The sequence below is a fragment of the Diospyros lotus genome, chromosome 4 (assembly GCF_014633365.1).
Source record: "Diospyros lotus cultivar Yz01 chromosome 4, ASM1463336v1, whole genome shotgun sequence".
NCBI classification, from domain to species: Eukaryota; Viridiplantae; Streptophyta; class Magnoliopsida; order Ericales; family Ebenaceae; genus Diospyros; species Diospyros lotus.
Window position 1 is genome coordinate 2,027,732 of NC_068341.1, and position 21,171 is coordinate 2,048,902.

Sequence of the window (21,171 nt, forward strand, 5' to 3'; positions counted from 1 at the left end):
AAAAAAGTGAAATATAGACGATATTTAATATAAAAATATTTTTTATTGTATTTGTTAAATTTATTTGACGATTTTTAAAAAAAAAAAGTCATGTGATTTATTATTTAAATTATTGATCATTTTATATATTGATTTGGAAAGTATTTTAATTTTATATTAATACAAATTATTTTACTTATTTTAATAAATACTATTTTAGGGAAATATATAAAGGTAGACTTTTTTTTATATTTATATATTATTAGTAAACTTAAAAATTTGTATTTTTTATTTAAATTGATATTAATATTGGATTTGGTTAAAGTAGGGAAAAATTTAGTAACTTTCCAAAATTGACAAATTGGAATATCCATTTTTTTTTTTATTTAAAAAATTTATATTTAAACACGTTTCCTAAAACTTTTCAATTTATATATGAGATAATAAAGCTTTTTACAAATTATTTTCACAAATCAACGGCCCGGAGCGTCAGCAATTGCTTAAACCCATAGGGGCACTACGGTAAATTCACGTCCAGATAATGGCATCCCCCCTTCCCAAAATGTGCATTCTAGGTTTCTGCTCCTCCGAAACACATTGATTGATTCAACTCCGACCTCTCTGAAGTCGTCTTCTGCAACCGACTCTGCTTTCCTCACTTCTCCGGCGAAGATCTCCGTTTTCGTCTCCTGTTTCCATCTCAGTAAGTTTATTGTTCACTCTTTCCCCGATGCCCTAACCTCAATTCAAAAGCCTCCCTTTAGTTGTGCGCATAGTTTGTATGTGTATTGCTCGTCCGTCCCTGATATTCGAGTTTAATGACAATACCATGAAGGCCAAGAATGATTCCATGCGCAAGATTTTGAATCTTTTATGTTTATTGAGTTTCTGTGTTTTCGCTTTTCATTTGCCTTTTTTTTTTTTTGGTGAGTAAAACTATCGTTGAAAGAAGAACAAGTGACAACTTACAAATTGGGGAACCTGTAAAGAAAGGGAATCTTTAGTGCATGAGGCTCCCTGCATTGCGAATGTCAGTTGAGGGTTATACTTGTAAGCAAGCTTACTGTAGCTTTGCAAAGAGGCTATTTTCACTTTCACAGCTTTAAATTAGGGCCTTCTAGTTGAGAAGGGTTATCCTTACTGTTGCAACCAAGAGTTATATTGTTACCTATGAAAATAAAAGAAGTAAGAAATATTGAAATAGGATCTAATCTAGCCGATCATGAAGCTGTAAAAGAACAAAGATTAAAGGAGTCTTTTATTAAAAAAGACTAGAAGGAGTGGATGCTCTCAAACCACAGGAAAGGGGATATGGGAATAGATCATTCCAAAAATGTCCAAGGTGCACTAGGCGGGATTGGACCCAGAACCTCTCAGTTTACATGTAGTCTCAGAGTTCTATTTCTGCTGAAGTTACTACATGGGACTATCCCTTTACCAAATATTGCATTGCCATATGGGTGATGCTCCTCTTCAAACGCTTTGCGTGAAATTCAGATATGATTATGCATTTAATAAGAGGTCTTAATAATTTTTTCCCATGCCATCTTCTTGCTTCCCAGTACCAAAAAGGAAAACAATGTCATGTGCGCTATTCGTTATTCATTGCCATGTTATGTGTACTATCCGTTATTCATTGTCATGTTATGTGCACTATCCGTTATTCATGTCATGTTGTATGCACTATGATATTACATTCAGTTTTTTAATAAACTAGCATGGCATCGCCTTACCATCCAAAAGCTTAAGCTTGCAGCCCTTGTTTAGACTCCATATATGTTTTTTATTTGAAGCAAAATAAAGAACAGAAAAGGTAAAAAGAAGAAACCTCAATAATAAGATATCTATTCAGCTTATTATATAGAGTCTGAATTTTTGCAGACAAGCATTATTTTCACCCAGTTGTTTGTGGGGTGTATAATTTTAGGCTTTCATAAAGATAAACATCATTAAGTTACCTTGTAACATTTTATGCCCACTAATAGAGTTTGTCATGACATAAAATGTGAAAACAATGCATAGGGAGAAAGCTTGAAATAACTAAAGGCGTGGATTTTGCACTTTAGAGCTTTTTGTTGGATAATATGTGAGTACTCATGTGTGTATATATATTCTGATATATTATTTCCTACCATGGCCCATAACTGACATCAGATGTGATTTCAAAATTCATCAATGTTCCTAGTGACACTCATTGTGTCCAATATGTCAATAGAAACTATACAAGGATGAGCAAATCAAGTCGGCATAAAGAGAAGCATGGAAGCAGGAGCGAGCTTTCTAAAGATAAATGGAATGAGGGAACTGCTGCTAGGACAAGACCTTTTAGTTTTGATGAGATAATGCTTAGAAGAAAGAACAAAAAACAGTCAGGTGATCTTGAAGCTGCAGGTGGAGAAGAAGGAAATAGATCAAATAAAGAGATTGTTGAGAAAGCATCTGATCATCCTGAATCTGGCAGAGTTTACAGGAAGAGCATTGGTTCTGTTGTTGTAAAGCACTCTTCAGAGGAATTGATGAAGGTTGGTTCCCGAAAAAAAGAAGATAATGCTTCCATGAATGAAGACAAAAGGAATTATAAAGAAAGTCGTGAATCCCAAATCAAATCAATGGCCTCGCTGAACAAGGATGACAGGCAGAGCCGGCGCAGCAGAAAAAATGAAGAGCGGTCAAGTGGTGATTCTGAAAATGAGCATGAAAAGAGACGTGCAAGAGACTTGGTAAGATGGGAAAGATACGAAGAAAGAAGTAGGGGAAAATCTGAAAAAGAAGCCAAAAGGAAACACAGAAATGATGATGATGAGAGAAGTAGGGACAAGGACACTGTGAAGAAACATGATTCAGGGAAATGGCACAATTCAGAAATTTCAGAGAGGAAGGGAAGGACTGAGTCATCAAGACTGCATAATGAAGAATCGAGGTCAAGAAAGAGGCGGTCAAGGAGTAGAGAGTTGCGTGATAAGGACAGGGTTAGAAGGTCTCTTTCACTCTCACCAAGGTCTCATAAATGCACTACAGATAATGTTCGGGGACATGGAGAGTTATCTACAGATAGGTCAAGAAGGCAGCAATCTGATGATGATAGGAACAAGATTTCGGTTAATAGTTCAAGTAATCACTACAGGAGACATGGTGGATCTGCAAGTGGACTAGGTGGTTATTCCCCAAGGAAAAGAAAAACTGAGGCTGCAGTTAAAACTCCTTCTCCACCTCATCGGTCTCCAGAGAAAAAAAGTGCAGGGTGGGATCTCCCACCAGCTGGAGCAGCCATCAATACTCCTAGTTCTGTAATTTCTAATCTACAGTCTTCCAATCAAACTGTGTCATCCACTAATGAGCTCTCTACCGTTACTCCTGTCTCTTCCATGACAGTGAGGGCCCTTCCTGGGGTTTTTGCAAATGCTGCCATTGAATCTATCCAGCTAACACAAGCAACGCGGCCTATGAGGAGGCTTTATGTTGAAAACTTACCTGCTTCAGCTACTGAGAAAGGTGTCATGGAATGTCTTAATAATTTTCTCCTATTTTCAGGTGTTAACTATATACAGGGAACCCAACCATGCATCAGCTGCATTGTGAGTGCTTTACTTTTCTTTTTTGTATAATTTAAATTGTCGTATTTAATTTTTTTCTAGTATGGAAATTTTTACTTGTCTAACCTTGTTTTTACTGCAGATTCACAAAGAGAAGGGGCAAGCTCTAGTGGAATTTCTTACACCTGAGGATGCTTCAGCAGCTCTTTCTTTTGATGGAAGATCCTTCTCTGGCTCCTTTCTTAGAATTAGACGACCCAAAGACTATGTTGAAGTGGCTGTAAGAATTATATATCACCCACCTCCTTTTCCTACTGCTTATAGATTTAATTTATTATTATTATTATTATTTTGTTGTTCTTGGATTTAGTGCGAATATGAAGTCATATCAACATTAATTTTGGTAATACTTTGCTCAAAAAAGTAATTTTAGATGATTAAATTGGATTTGGACTTGTCACTTCTTTTTGTTTTGTTTGTTTCCTTCTTCCTAGTGACCAATGATGAATGCTGACCTAATTTTCCTCCTCCAGTGTTTGATCTCATTTTTGATTGCTGTATAATTAAGTCTTTCTTCCCTTGGTTTAGATTTTGTACAATTTCTATTTTATCTGCATAACATAGAAGTTGCTAGTTCAGGAGCTGAATCACCTGTTATATTAGAAACCATTAGAGGACTGTGCTTTAAATAATAGCATATCCATGTATAGGGTCACTTTGCAGGGAGAAAATGGAGAAAAGAGAAAAAGGGTAAAAGTGCTGAACCATTGGTTGCAGCTGGAATTTTTTTGCTTGGATGATAACTAGGTCAAAATATACATTTAGACTGGCCCCAGCACCATAGAATTGTTATTTTCATTATTTTCCCCTGAGAAACCTGAGAATTCAATAAATGAATGATACTAGTCTTGTCATTGTTCAAAGGAGTGAATTATTTTTTTTATAGGTTGGCCTTTCCAATTAGGTTCCACGAATGGTTGAAAGAAAGTTCCGTGGGGTTGATCCCTTTTCTTTCCCTTGCTTTTTACTATTTATGAGCCATTCATGCATTCAAAGAGGGAGGCTTGAATTGATACAGGATGTTGTTGCCCAAATTTGTCTCTTATAATGGCTTTAGGATCCTTTTTGTCTGGTTGATATGGTAAATATTAGGCTATGGATGAGTGTGCAACTTTAGCCATCACAAGTTGTCTTCTGCCACCTGATGAGGGAGACGGAGGGAGGCAGAGAGGGTGTTGTCAAAATTTATCTTGCAGTATTGCTTATTGTTCCTCTTCATGAAACTGATATGGTTAACAATAATCTATGGGTAATATTGCAACTTCATCTGCTAAAATTTGGCTGCTGCCACCTAATGATTATTTCAAAGTGCCTTTTGTTTTCTACTACAATCCCAATCCTTAATCCCACTAGGTGGGGTCAGCTGCCTTTTGTTTTCTGTTCTTCCCCCCCCCCCCCCCCCCCCCCAACTTTTTCAATCAAAGCTAATTTGCATGTCTAGTCTTGTAGAGCATGAGTTTCAAATTTCTACTGACGGTTCCTGCAATTAATTTTTAATGTTAATGGCTTGAAATTCTGGTTATCAGCATAGATGCCTCCCATTGTAAAAGAAGTGTTTTTTTCCCCAATTAAAACCTTAAAGAAAGATCATTTTTAATATTCACGCATAAAAAGTGTGACATGCCATCATTAGAGTATCTTTATCATTCTTAACTTATGAATTAATCCACGTGGTTGCTGTTTTGAATTAAAAATAAAAATGTTCATGTTTATGGAACTTCAACACTTTTTTTTTTTATGAAGCTATTTATTGTATGCTATTTGGGATTCAGGAGTGCTTAGCCATTATGGGGTTTAAATTGAAAATGATAATTCTTTATCCATATTTTGGAAGGCATGACATTTCCAGAACACCCCCTGCCCAAAAAATAATATGTATATTTATTAGCATCCTTGAATTCAGGGCGGATCTAATTCTAGAAGAAAAAAAATTAATTGATGGTATATTCTTTAAAATGGAGTAGTTTGCCTTTTTTTTTCACATGTGGAATAGAATTCATATGGAAACCTCAACTTTATTGCTGTCATTTTCTTCCGCACATAATTTAATCTGTACCCTCTATGTAGAGAGTTTTTCTGACCATTATCTTGGATCTCTTAAATAGGGTGTTTATGTTGGGTATGTCTTAATTCACATTCACGATGGTGATGAAGCTGACTCCTAAATAAAGAAGAATACCAGGTGTAGTGGCAAGTTTGTTGTGTTTGCTGCTTCATTTGTTTTCTTTTGCCCCTCCTTTTTCATCCCCTGAGAGCTGTTCTTGACCTAGGCCATAGGAACATGCATGCTTGTGAAATGCAGTTTGGTGTTACCTTTACGTGATTTCAACTTGCTAAGGGTATGGGAAGTCTGTGTTACCCAGTTGAATGGTTGCCTCCTGGTTCCTTTCTTTTTGATTTTGGATCAAATTCTTACTTGATTTAAAGAAATTGATGACGGTTATGTGATTACAGATGTGACCCTTTTTACATCCTGCACATGATTTTACCCATTCTTTTCTCAGCCACCCATCTTCCTTTTGCTTCTGTATGAGAACAGAAGTCACTGGGTTTTTTATTTTGGTTGTTGAAGAGATTTTCTTGACATTTTTCAGAAGACATAATTACGTATGATGTTTATATGTTTAGAAAAAGCTCATGACAAAGTTCATAGAGAAGTCTTATGGAGGGTCTTAGAGAAGAAATGAATCCAAATTACTTATATACAGATTTTTAAAGATATGTATCATAGAGTAGAAAAATGTGTCAGAATATGTGGAGGAAATATTGTGGCTTTCGCAAATATAATTGGATCACGTCAAAGGAGACGTTAAGATTGTATCTCTTTGCCCTAATAATGGATTAACTCATGAAACATATAAAAAAAGAGGTGCTTTGCTGCATGCTATTTGTATATGACACATAGTTGTCAAAGGAGCAAGGCGCACAAAGGCAAAGAGTGCTTGGGCCTAGGCATGAGGCGCAAGATGAAGCATGAGCCTCGTGCACATGAAGCACACATTAATTCAAAATGCTTATATAATACTTATACACCATTTTTTTCAATATGTAAGGAGGTAGATGCAAATGTATAAAATCATAAATGACAAATAACCAAACCCTAGAATAATAACTAATATTATTGCGGAAAAAACAATTAGTTTCTTCTAACTACAAATGAAATTAGAGGGGAAAAAATGACAGCTGAAAACACAAAAACAATTGCCAAAAAACAATTAGTTTCATGTAATTTCTTTTGCAATTAGAAGAAAGAAAAAATTACAGCAGAACACACAGCAAAAACAATTAGTTTCCTTTAAATTGCAAAAGAAATTAGAAGACAGAAAAATAATCAGTAGAGCAAGCAATGAAAAACAATTATAGAATATCTTTACCTAGCCCCCCCCCCCCAAAAAAAAAAGAAAAAGAAAAACAATTATAGAAAACAATTTGTTTCTTGTTATCCTAGGGTTACTTAAATATGAATCTTTAGCTGAAAACACACCTCTCACATACACAATCATTCACGGTTTGAATGATATCAATCAGAACAGAAAACACAAACAAATTAAAAGCCAACAGTAAATACAAAAATGAACAAAAACGGAATTGAAAGAATAAGAACGCGCAAACCAAACATCCACAAGAACATCGAGATTATCCTGGTTCAGATTGCCCTTTAGGCCAACCTTACATCTAGCCTAAGAACCCTCCAAGAGCAGCCTTCTTTGATTCAAAGAACAATGACCAGTATAGCTGGTTGCACCCACGATTACAAGCCTTCTCTCAAGATTACAAAAGCTATTCTAAAATCATAACCTTTCCTCTCTCAAAGCTTTCTCATGAAACAATAATATCATACGTTAATGATGCCTAGCTCCCCTTGACATATTTATAGAATATTAGGGCGATAACTCCTAGGCTATTACAAAATCAGGTATTGATATTACCAGATTACCCCCAACTTAACAACTAATTACAAGTGAGGCCACCGCCTATCTCTATCCTCTAAAACCGCATAATAACCTGTGCAAAGATACTGATATCACTGCCATCAATACTCTAGACAAACTCTTAACATCTTTTGCAATTAGTTTCTTCTAAATTGCAATAAAAATTAGAAGAAAGAAAAAGAAATTAGAGTAGAATACACAGAAAAAAACCATTACAGAAAATAATTACTTCCTTTTGCATTTAATTTCTTCTAAATTGCAAAGGAAATTAGAAGAAAGTAAGAAAAATGTAGCAAAATGCACAGTGACACAACCAGCAACCACAATGTCATGCTGGCTAATAGAGAAAAGGTCACAGAGAGGATGGCTGACTGCCTTTGGGTGGACTCTGTAGGTGAAAACAGGTTACCAGGGGACAGACGAGTGAACATCACCACTAAAGGATCCCGTCAAGTGGGAGATTCGGTGGACCTCTGGCTTTCACCACTAGGTTTGCCTCTCATAGATATATGATAATATGCAATCAAATCAACAAGAAATAAGATCTAAGATGTCAAATCGTCAAGAAATATGTACAAGGCACATGAGGCGTGTGCCTAGGTATCACCTCATGCATGGCGCTGCACCTTAGTGGTAATGAGGCACACAGGGTTGCACCTCACACCAGGCATGTCTTTGACAACTATGATATGACATTATCTCAGTAAATGAGACAAAAGGAGTGAATACAAAGTTCTAGATATGGAAGAACACTTAGAAACTAGAGGTTTTAACGTTTAATTTAACCAGATTGAAAACTGCATATATGGAATGTAAGTTTAGTAAAATTTGGATGATGTTGTGGTAAAATTTGAAGATTGGGTCATCCTAAGAAAATATTTGTTCAAATATATTAAATCAATCGTTCAAGAGATGGGGACATTAATAAGAATCTTACCCGTAGGTTAAGGCAAGATGGTTAACATGAAAGTTGCATTAGTCGTTTATGTGATCATAAGATTCTATGAAAGCTAAAAGGAAAAATTTTATAAAACAGCTATAAGATCCAACTTTTGTTGTATGGCATGAAATGTTGGACAATTAAACATCAATATGCGAACAATGTGAGCATAGTAGAGATGAGGATGTTACGATGGATGTACGACCATATAAGAAAAGATAAATTAGAATGAGACTATTTGCAATAAGGTCAGAGTGGTTACCATTAAAGATAAGGTGTGAGATACAATAAAGATAGTTCAGGCTTGATATGTTGTTAATAATTCAGTGTTGATGTCTATGGACATTGTCATGGTTTTAGAGATGTCAAGTAGAGAGCCTTCTTGCCACAACAAAATCTAAAAATGAAATTGGTTGCAAAGAGCCTCTGTCTTCCAACATTCCTTAGTGTTTTTCTTGTGTCTTGTTAAGTTTCTTTTTCAAGTTATGGGCATGTCCCTACTTCTCTCTCCCATAGCCTCTGCTTGCCCGAGCAGGGACGTGGTAAAAAGCATTTCTCTACTTCTGTGGATCTTGAGACCACATATTATATGATCAGTTTTTTATGCGTTTATGGCCCTCATGATGCTTCTGCCTGCTCTAGTAGGGACTTAAAACAATTCAGTTCTTCTACAACCTGTGATCAGTTTCACATGATTAACTCCGTGAATTAATTGATTTCTCATGCTAATTTATTGATGATATGTGTTCAATTTTATTTATCACTGTATGGTTTGATCATTGGTAAGTTTTTTGGAACTATGGTAGCTGCTCTTACGTAAAGGCATATTCTAATGATTTGAAGACATTTTGATTCCTTTATTATATCTTATCACTTCTTAAAGAATATGGTTTTACGTGAAGCTGAATTGTGCTCTGTTACATTGGTAAATGCATATATTACTCAGTTTCAGAAGCTTCTTTTTTTTTTTTTTTTTGGCTCACATTCTTGTGTTCCTTTTCACTTGTTATGTGATTTTCAGAAGGTTGATTCACAGTCCTCCATTTGGTACACTTTTTTTTTACAAGCTTATGATGCTATAGTTGATATATTCAATTATCAGGAAAAAGTTTCACCGTATTCTGGATGCTATAGTCGATGGATTCAAGTTATTTCTGAGTAATTGTTGATTCATTCTACATTTGATTGGGCAAATACTTAATGGAATGTGTTCATTTTTAGTTATGCAAACAATGGATTTTGATACGTCATAACGGATTATAATTTTCTTGGAGATAAGAATTAGATAAGGAGTCCTCTTTGAGCTATCACATTATTTTTCCAAAGGAAGAACAGTCCCCCATTTTTCCTTAGCTTGAGCTTCATTGCCTCTATTAGGATTAAGCCTGGAAATAGAGTCTCCATTATTTTGACATTTATGCTCAGTCACAAGTAAATGAGCTAGCTCATGGACTTTTGGACTTTTTTTGCTTAGAATTATTCTGAGGAATTATAGTAGAATATTAGATTACATGAGATGATTATGTGAGAGTACTTATCAGGGGAAAAAATGAAAGGAATAACATGAGTAAATTATGTGTTTATTGTTATCCATCTCAAACTCAAATTATTACTATCTAGTTTCCTCCCACTTGCTGACTGCATTTATGTGATAGTGTTCTCTGTTGCTTTAATAATTTAATCTATGTCTGGTAGCATCTTATGCTTTGCTTTTCTGAGGTGTATTGTGGTTACTATTCATGTAGCAGGTTTTCAGACAGTTGCTATTTTCATGCAGACTGCTGTTTTTGACAAATCAGTGGCTGCAGTAGATACCACAAGTGATATTGTGAAGGATTCACCTCACAAGGTGTGACATAAAACCAAATTTAAATAGCTCTTCAATCATCTGATTCCTTGAATAGCTCTTCAATATTTATATATGTATGTATATGTATATATTTAGCTTTGCATTTCTGTTTATGTAGTTCAGTTATTTCATTCAGTTCATAACCTAGTGTCAGGACCCTGTGTTCTGACAGGGAATTTCTCCTCGGCGAGGGGAATTAGGGTTAGGAAAGAGAGAGAGAAGGAGAGAATGAAGGGGGGGAGAGAGACGAAACAGGGGAGTTCTGAGAGAAGTTGAAGAGAGAGAAAATAAAATATCAATTTGGTTATGAAATTCATTAATTCTCTTATTGAATTGGGAACCCTTATATAGCCCCTTTCCCTGCCAACCTCCAGTGGTTATGTTAGCATTCGGAATATTCAATGTGATATGAGTTTCCTAAAATCGGGTTAGGGAATCTTGGCTAAACCAGTCTTAGGAAACTCTCCTAAATATACAGCTGCTATCATTTCCTATTGTATAGTTTCCTATTGTGTATAGATCTATAGTATCTATAGTTTTCCTATTGCATAGATTGATTGCTTTCCTTTTATGTAAATATCTCTTAGATTGATTGCTTTCCTTTTTATGTAAAACCTCTTTTATAAAAGAAGAGCCCATGTAATTAGATTAAATGGAATAATAGAAAACATAATTTTTATTCCATTGCTTTCATCAGAATTTTTATTCCATTGCTTTCATGGTATCAGAGCCATCACAGCCCTACAAACCCTAGTGCCTTTATTGCACCTTTCAGCACTGCACCTTCCGAAACCCTTCCTACATCACATGCATTCTTCCTGCCTTGCTGCCGGCCTTCTCGCATTTTTTTTTAGCTCTCTGTAGCATGTTTGAACTATTTGAAGGAGTGATAACCGGAGAAACCTCACCAGCAGTGATCAAGTTCCCGCAACAGGCCCAGAAGCTGGGCATGGAGCAGCATCAGGGGAGTTGCCCAATTTCCACCTGTCCTATCGACTAGATGGGAGAAACTACCTGTAGTGGGCTTAATTGGTAAGGACATTTCTTAAAGGAAGGGGTAAGATCGGTCATCTCACTGCCTCTCCACCAAGGCAACCGATCCTATGTACCCAAAATGGGATATTGAGGATTCCCAAATAATGTCCTGGTTGTGGAATGCTATGCTTCCAGAGGTAAGTAAGAATTACATGTTTTTGGGTACTGCTAGGGAGATTTGGGAAGTTGTGAAGCGAACTTACTCCAAAATTCAGGATGCATCAATCATCTATGAAGTGAAAACTAAAATTAATGGTTCTAAACAAGGGGGGGCTGTCTATCACTGAGTATTATAATCATATGAATGGTCTTTGGCTTAAGTTAGACCACTACTAGAATATAAAGATGATTTGTAGCATGGATGCTGCAACCCTTAACCAAATAGTTGAACAGGATAGGATTTTTGAGTTTTTGGCTAGCCTTAACCCCGAATTTGATCAAGTGAGGGTGTAGCTACTTGGTTGGGGAAAACTTCCCTCTCTTAATGAAGTATTTGCTGTGGTAAGAAGTGAAGAAAATAGAAGGCTGGTGATGCTAAAGGAATCTGCCACTAACGGATCAGCAATGGCAGCGAACAAAGGAGAGGTGACACGACCTAGATCTGGGCGAATAGAGGCTCAAACTCGAGCCAATGGAAGAGATGGACTATGGTGCACTCTTTGTAAGAAACCCAGGCATACCCGTGACACATGTTTCAAGCTTCACAACAAAGAGGCTGTCCTAAATAGGAATGGAGGAGGATTCAAGAATCTGACTGCAAGAAATCACGTTTATCTATCACATAAGGAGCAAGAGGAGGACCAGCCAGGAGTGGAAGCTGAGGCTGATAGCAGCTCAAATCTCACTCCATTTAATGCTGAGGAGATCAACAAGTTGAAGTCCTTCCTCAAATCAATGCAAGATGGATCCTACTCTCTAGCACAATTGGAAATCTTAGGTAAATGCACTCATTCTGCATTCTGTTCTACCTTAAAAACTGATCGGAATGATGTTTGGATCTTGGATTCAGGCAACAGACCATATGACACCTAACCCTTATGTATTTTCCACCTATCAACCTCTCAGGACCACCAAAATGATCACAATTGCTAATGGCACAACAATTCCTATTGCTGGCCATGGCAATGTGGATCTTGGCCCTAATCTCTCCATTAAACCGCCCTAATCTCTCCATTAAACCAGTCCTTCATGTCCCACATTTATCAGCTAATCTGTTGTCCATTCATCAACTCACTAAAACCTTAAATTGCCAAGCTGTGTTTTCACCTAATTTGTGTGAGTTTCAGGCACTAAAGACAGGGACGAGGATTGGTGTTGCTAAAGAAAAAGGTGGGTTGTACTGCTTTGTAGGGAAGGCTTCTTATCCATCTAGAAACCAGCCACCGGTTGCCTGTTCCTCTCAAACTACAGCAGATCATCACAATATATGGCTGCATCATTACCGCCTTGGTCACCCTTCTTTTACTCTATTAAAAGTTATGTTTCCTACTTTATTTCATTCTATTGATCCCAATATCTTTCATTGTGATGTATGCATTCTTTCCAAACAGCATCGTGTTCCTTATCCCATGAGTAATAAAATCAGTTCTAAACCCTTTGCTCTAATTCATTCTGATGTATGGGGGCCTTGTAAAATTCCTAATCACTCTGGGGCTCGGTGGTTTATCTCCTTCATTGATGATTGTACTCGAATGACATGGATGTTTTTGCTAAAAGATAAAGCTGCCATAGGAACAGTATTGCCAAATTTTTGTAAGATGATTACTACTCAATTTGGAACCCCTATACAGAAATTTAGAACTGATAATGCCCGGGAGTATTTTAATCACCATATGCACCAGTTTTTCCAACAAGAAGGAATTGTTCATAAATCTTCTTGTATAGATACTCCACAACAAAATGGAGTAGCTGAGAGGAAGATGAGACATCTCCTTAATGTGGTTTGTACACTTCTTCACCATCATAGAGTTCCTAAAAGTTTTTGGGGAGAGGCTGTCCTCACTGTTGCCTTTCTTATTAATCGAGTACCCACAAAGCTCCTTCACCAACAAAGCCCTCTTGCTTGTCTAACTACTCATTTTCCAGATTTTAATGTGCATAATCCTCTTCCTCTTAGAGTCTTTGGGTGTGTATCCTTTGTTCACATATCCAAACAACATCGAGATAAGTTGGATCCAAGGGCACTTAAGTGTGTTTTCCTAGGGCATTCTCCTACTAAAAAAGGATATAAGTGTTATCATCCTTCTACTCGCAAGTTGTATGTCTCCAAAGATGTTACCTTTGTTGAGTCCTTTTCTTTTTTTGGTACCTCGCCAGCTGGTCCCCAGGGGGAGAGACTTTCCTATGGGGACTACAACTTCGATGAAAGTTTTGATGATACTCTCTTGTCTGTCTCTCAGCATACCTCTCACTCTAGTTCTAATTCTCTTGACCACACCAGCCCTATTACCGCTCACACAACTTAGCCATCACCAACCCGACCTTCTCATCCTTTCATTAGTCTGTCCCCTGCTAGTCACAAAGAAGTGCATGATCAAGCTAAGTTGGGTGAACAAGCTGCCATCAAACGGCTACCCTCTCCAGTTCGGTACAAGGGGTCTCCTTACATCTACAAGCGAAGGCAACCTATCCAAGACACACAGCATACACCACCCTCAGATTCTGGTCTAGGTATGAATCTCACGCAAGATACTTTCTCTTCTGATGGCCCTATCTTTGATGATTTAGACCTACCTATTGCAGTTAGAAAAGGGGTTAGGAGCTGTACACAACATCCCTTAACCAATTTTCTCTCATATCATCGTCTCTTCCAAAGGCATAAGAGTTTTCTAGTTTCCTTGGATTCAATTATAATTCCTAAGTCAGTAAATGAGGCATTACAGGATCAGAATTGGAAACAAGCTATGTTGGAGGAAATGAGCGCCCTAAAAAAGAACCATACATGGGATCTTGTGTCCAGACCTAAGGGGATCAATCCGATGGGGTGTAGATGGATTTTCAACGTAAAATACAAGGTTGATGGCACCCTAGAGAGATATAAGGCCAGGCTGGTAGCTAAGGGATACACACAATCTTATGGAGTCGATTATCTTGAGACATTTGCTCCAGTCGCAAAAATGACCACAGTACGAATCCTCCTCTCATTGGCAGCCTATTTTGGATGGAACCTACAATAGCTAGATGTAAAAAATGCATTCCTCCATGGGGATTTGGAGGAGGATGTATATATGGAATTGCCACCAGGGTTCCAAGAAGGGCATGAAGGGAAGGTATGTCAGCTCTAGAAAGCTCTATATGGGCTTAAGCATAGTTCTGAAAGGCGCGAGGCATAGCGAGGCGCAAAGGGTCCTGGAGTCTGAGGCGCGAGGCGCACAAGGCGAGGCGCGCCTTTGCGAAGCGAGGCGTACCTTTTAGAAAAAAAACTAAAAATCTTGTAAAATCATAAAAAACTATCAAATTATCAATAATAACACATGCATATTATTAATGTTTCATTATCTTCAAATTCTAAACTAACAACATCAAAGTTAATTCATTCATCATACAATTTCTAAACTAGAAACATCATCAAAGTTCAAACTTAAAGTCTCAAACTCAAACAAGTACCAACCATCGTGCAAAGTTCTAAACAAACATATAAACACTACAAGTCCACAATCAATAAAGAAGTTTTAATCATCATCATCATCATACCCTTCACCAAATTGAAAATCATCATCTTACGGTGCCATATTTTGCTCATCCTTGATTCCTTGTTATTTTTCTTCTTTTGCATGTACTCTCCAATCTCTTGTTTTATTGATGGAGGACATTTTGGAATAGCTTTAGTATTCTCCACAATCAATAAACACTACAAGTCCACAATCAAGAAAATGCTTTCATTTTGAAAAATGCTATTTTTCTAGGTTTGGAAGATTAGCGCATTTTTTCTAAGTCTGGAAGATTAGGGCATTATAAGGAGACATATAAGAAAATGTTTTCATTTTGAAAAACTAACTCCCGGTATTTTGATAGTTAATATTCATTGTTGTTAAAATGATTTTTAATGAATTTTTCAAGAAATAGTAGATATGTATTTTGGGGGTGGTAAAATCGCTAAATCCTGAATTTGTACTAAAATCAAAATTCTATTTTCTTATTGTTATGGATTTTGATTTTTTAGATATTTTTATTGAATCCAAATAGGGGGTACTTTCTTATTTACATTTATGTATTAAAGTAAATGGAAGGTAAAATATAAATAAAAGAAAATGTGGACATTTACTTAAACTAAAGAAATGTAAATAAGTAGTGATGTATACATGTTGAAACTGAGAAGAGGGGATGCTGGAGAGGAGAGAAAGAAATGATGCAGGCAGGATGCAGGCGCGGTTTTCATGAGGCGCGCCTCAGCGCCTCACCTTGCAAGGCGCGCGCCTTGCAGAAACCGCCTCGCCTCAGCCCAGGCGAGGCGCCAAACTGGCGCCTTAAGGCGCCTTGCGCCTAGGCGCGCCTTTAATAACTATGGGCTTAAGCAGTCTCCTAGGGTTTGGTTTGGATGGTTTTCCAAAGCTATGAAAGTTTTTGGGTATGACCAAAGTATGGGAGACCACACTCTCTTCATAAAACACTCTAAAGAATGTAAAGTGACAGTTCTATTAGTATATGTAGATGATATGATTGTCACAGGCAATGATAAGGAGGAGCAAGAAAAACTCAAGGAAAGGTTGTCCAAAGAATTTGAGATCAAAGACTTGGGGGTTCTCAAGTATTTTCTGGGAATTGAAGTTACCTATTCTAAAGCTGGGATCTTCCTTTCTCAAAGGAAGTACGTGCTGGACTTGTTGGCAGAAACAGGGTTGACAGGTGGAAAAGGGTCTAAAATCCCTATTGAACCTAATAGTAGGTTGTGGAACAACCCGAGTAGCCAACCAGTGGACAAAGGAAGGTACCAAACACTTGTTGGAAGGCTGATTTATCTCTCCCACACAAAGCCTGACATTGCTTTTGTACTCAGCCTTGTGAGCCAGTTCATGCACAGCCCAACCGAGGATCATATGCTTGTTGTAAGAAAAATTCTAAGTTACCTCAAGTCCGCTCCAAGCAAGGGAATTCTATTTAAAGCAGGAAATGAGCTGGACATCAAGGGTTTCTCAGATACTGATTATGCTAGGTCTATCACAGATAGGCGGTCAACAAGTGGTTATTGTGTTTATCTAGGCGGGAACTTGGTGTCATGGAGGAGTAAGAAGCAAAGTGTTGTAGTAAGATCAAGTGCAGAAACGGGATTTAGGGCTATGGCCCTTTGCCTATGTGAAGTTTTGTGGCTAAGAATTATCCTTTAAGACCTGAAGATTCAAGCCCAAGGACCAATTAGCCTTTGGTGTGACAATCAATCAGCAATTAGCATAGCCCATAACCCTGTCCAACGTGACAGAACTAAACATGTTGAGATAGACCGACATTTCATCAAGGAGAAATTGGAAGCCGGCCTAATTCATTTACCCTATGTGCCATCCAAAGAACAAGTTGCGGATATCCTAACCAAAGGGCTACCAGTGAAGAGGTTTGAAGACTTGGTAAGCAAGCTAGGAATATGGGATATACATTCTCTAGCTTGAGGGGGAGTGTTAGCATTCAGAATATTCAATGTGATATGAGTTTCCTAAAATCGGGTTAGGGAATCTTGCCTAAACCAATCTTAGGAAACTCTCCTAAATATACAGCTGCTATCATTTCCTATTGTATAGTTTCCTATTGTGTATAGATCTATAGTATCTATAGTTTTCCTATTGCATAGATTGATTGCTTTCCTTTTATGTAAATATCTCTTAGATTGATTGCTTTCCTTTTTATGTAAAACCTCTTCTATAAAAGAAGAGCCCATGTAATTAGATTAAATGGAATAATAGAAAACAGAATTTGTATTCCATTGCTTTATTTTTATTCCATTGCTTTCAGGTTACAATCTTAACAGCCTGGTTGTTACACCCCCTCTAACAGTACTAACAGCTTCCTACAACCCCTAACCGCCAACCAACAGCCTAAACCGCCTACGGTTACACCCTCCAACTACCTTAACCATCTACTGTTACAATCATAGCAAGTAAAATACAAAATTTCCCTGGGTTCCACATAGGATCCTTACACCTAGCCATCCTATAGTAAATAATAGCCTCAATGAATTGTATACTGATGTTTTGTTATACCTGTCTATTGTGTTATTTATATTTGTTTTTAATTTGTATTATTGTTCACATTTTCTGTTTACTCCAGAATTCTGTTTCAGTTAACGAGTGAATTTTAAGAAGTCTCGTGATTACAACCTAATTCACCTTGATCAAGCTTTTTTGGCATTGAAACTTATTTGGTCCACTTCCTCACATGCTATTAATGTCTATACATATTTTATGTGGCTGTTGGCACTACAGTCATTGTCAGTCCTTTCTGTTTTGCAGCAGTTGTTTGAGCAATTATCTATGCATGCTTTCTATTTCAAGCCATGCAAACCATTCTTCTTTTAAATTCCATGTATGCCTTCAACTTTTGTCTGTATTCTGTTTGTTTGGCCAGTGTATGAAATGAAATAAACAGGGTAAATGGTCTCTGAAGGAAGATTAATATAGTCACTCAGATCACTGATATAGATTGCAACTTGTTTGAATTTGAAATGAAAAATAAAGATGCCTTGTATTGTTTTCCCTAAAATGTGTAGGTTGTTTTCCTGAAAATATGGAGGTTGATAATTACAGTGAGTTATTTGTTTGCTGTGAAACTCTTATTGAGTGGGTCTTGCACTTGGACGGCAGTCTTTTGTGAATTCTTCTACCAATTGACATTCCTTCAATGCTTATTATGAATAATGCGCATTGAGGTTCAAAACATGATTTTACATCTGTTACTGTTAACATGGACTGGAACTTCTAGCTTTGTGTTTTTTTTTTTTTTTTTTTTTGGGGGGGGGGGGGGGGGGGGGATGTACATTCTAGATCCTATTTTATGCTTTCCCTTCTAAATATTTTGCTAAATGCATCACTACAGATATTCATTGGTGGGATCTCAAAGGCTATTTCATCTGAAATGGTAACATGATAAATGTCTAATTGATTTATTGCATATAATTGTTTATTTCTGATTATCATCAATATCTATGCTGCTTTCCAGCTAAGGGAGATAGCTAGAGCATTTGGGCCTTTAAAAGCATTCCACTTTGAGGTTAATGTTGATATTGGTGAGCCATGTGCTTTTATTGAGGTATGAGATCTATTTTTTTTTTTTTTTCTACTTTTGGTTATAGTAATTCCTTGATGTATAGAGACACTCTAGGATATGCCTAATTAAGTGAGTTAAATTATACTCTATTGTTTTCTGTGCAATATTCTTGTCGATTTGACGGTGACCACATTTCATACTCTTTCAGTATGTAGACCAATCAGTCACTGTCAAGGCATGTGCGGGTCTGAATGGTATGAAGTTGGGAGGACAAATGCTAACTGTTGTCCTTGCTACTCCTGATGCATCATCAGATGTATGCTGTCATTAGTAGCTTTTCCTATTAATTTTATATTTTTTAATCATGTATACACTTTCCTTTTTTCCTGCATCATCTGTTGCATGTTGTGAGACATGTTTCCATATTCTTTTAAGCCTAAAGATGCAGTTTGAACCTAATTTAACACTTCCAGGAAAGTATTGGCAATTCACCCTTCTATGGTATCCCTGAACATGCCAAAGCACTTCTTGAGAAGCCTACAAAAGTCCTGAAGCTTAGGGATGCGGTATGTATGGTATCTTGGGTATATTAATCTGCATGGCTATTCATCATATTTTTATTAAGCGGATGTAATTAAGTTAATCACTTTTTATCTTTTGACAAATGTGATTTAGTTGGATCCAGAGAATCTCTCATCACTGTCTGAACCAGAGCTGGAAGAGATATTGGAAGATATACGATTAGAGTGTGCCAGGTCCAGAACACATTTCCTTCCACAAGCCACCTCTCTCCCTCTCTCTTACTTTCTTACCCTTTTATCCCTCCTTATTAATCATCAACTTGAAAGTATCTTTCGTACTTTTCCAATCTGCAGGTTTGGTACAGTTAAGTCAGTGAACATTGTCAAATGCCATGATGGTCATACCATCACAGAGAAATATAAACTCTCAGATGGCATTGTATCTTCAAGCATCTGCCAAGATTTGAATTGTAGCAAGAACATAATAGCAGAAATATCTGGAGATCATGTTGTTTGTGATTTGCATGCATTCAGCAGATTGGAGCCTCCAGGTAATGCCAAGGAACCTGAACAAATTGATGAAGCGGTACTGGGCGATATAGTCTGTGATGACAAACTCGCCGCCGATATCGCAGAAGATAAAATGTGCAAACCAGCTGCTATTGATGGTAAGGGGGGTCTTAAAGATCCATTGTACAAGGATAGTTCCAAGGCCACTTCTTTAGAAATTGATGACCAACTAAGCTTGGAGGATCAAATAAATGCCGCTTCTGTAGAAATTGATGAGCAACAAAGCTTGAAGGACCCGATTGAGGGTTCTGGTGCTGACACAGTTGATGATCATAGTATGACAAAGAAGGCTGAGATTAAGAACGGATCAGTGGTTCAAGAAAAGTTGAACCATGAGGATGACATGGTTGATGATGGTATTCTGACAAAGGATGCTGAGACGAAAGCTGACCCAATGCTTGAAGAAAAGTTGACATCAGAGGAAAGCAATGGAAAGCTAGAGGAAGCTTCAGCTCAAAGTAATGGTGGCACAAAAATGAACTCAGATGCATTCGAGAAAAATGAAAATAAGGACCAAGGTATTGATCTTGACATTTTGTTTGAACCTGGATCCATTCTAGTGGAGTATGCAAGAACAGCAGCATCTTCCATGGCCGCGCATTCTCTGCATGGGCGCCTTTTTGACAACCGAACTGTGACAGTGGAGTATGTTTCTTATGATCTTTACAAGGCAAAGTTTTTGAAATGAAGTTTGTAAGGGGCTTAAACCGCACACACCGGATATCATATACCCTACCAGTTTTGGTCCGTACAGCCATTTCTGTTTCAGATATGGTTCTGAAAGCCTTGCTCTCTGCTTCTTAGAAGTTAATTGTTTCTACTTAATGTCAAGATTCAAGAGCTGATATGTCGGGCTTTAGTGATGCTTTGGAGTATATGATCACAATGATTTGACCTTTATAGAGGTGTATAACTGCCAAGATTCAAGAGCTGATATGTCGGGCTTCAGTGATGCTTTGGAGTATATGATCATAATGATTTGACCTTTATAGAGGTGTATAACTCAATAGACACTTTGTTCCTAGAATATATTTCTGGTGTTTGGTAGTGCCAGGATGATATTTAACCATTTTGGCTGCAGGATTAATCTGTACCGAGTGTAGAAACTATGCATTCATTGAACCTCTTAACCTTTTTTTCCCCTCTTTTTTGGCCTTTTTTCTCTTGCTCCCTTCATTCGCATTGAGGATTTGGTTTTACTCTCATACTTTCAACTCATTCATTTGCGATGCTTTGAGTTAGATAAATGTTGACTTTATCATTAATACATGGTAGCATTTGAACCTAATATTTTTAGCATTTAGGATTTAAGATTGCAATTGAATCGAGTTGAGCTTAGGCTTAGCATTCTAAGATCGAGCCTTAAAAGCTCGATAAAAATAGTAAGAGTTAATAATGTAAAAATATTTTTTTTTGACGTAGTTTTTAGGCTTGAGTTTTAATTATATAATAATTATTGTGAGGTAACTCATTTATGTTGTTATGAAATAGTAAGAGTTGATAATGTAGAAATGTTTTGTATTTGCGGCAAGTGAAAATTCTTCCCGAGTTTAAATTTTTT

General features: G+C 37.1%; 1 protein-coding gene across 1 annotated transcript; it reads left to right on the forward strand.

Annotated features, from left to right (window-relative positions):
* The first annotated feature begins 506 nt into the window (after positions 1-506).
* Positions 507-20,766, forward strand: LOC127799053 (uncharacterized). The gene is made up of 10 exons (XM_052332764.1): positions 507-682; positions 2,134-3,554; positions 3,655-3,792; positions 10,222-10,293; positions 18,349-18,390; positions 18,472-18,561; positions 18,728-18,835; positions 18,993-19,085; positions 19,195-19,274; positions 19,395-20,766. Exons 2-10 carry the CDS (start codon positions 2,208-2,210, stop codon positions 20,296-20,298), a joined length of 2,874 nt encoding a protein of 957 aa, XP_052188724.1. The 5' UTR covers positions 507-682; positions 2,134-2,207; the 3' UTR covers positions 20,299-20,766.
* Positions 20,767-21,171: the final 405 nt, after the last annotated feature.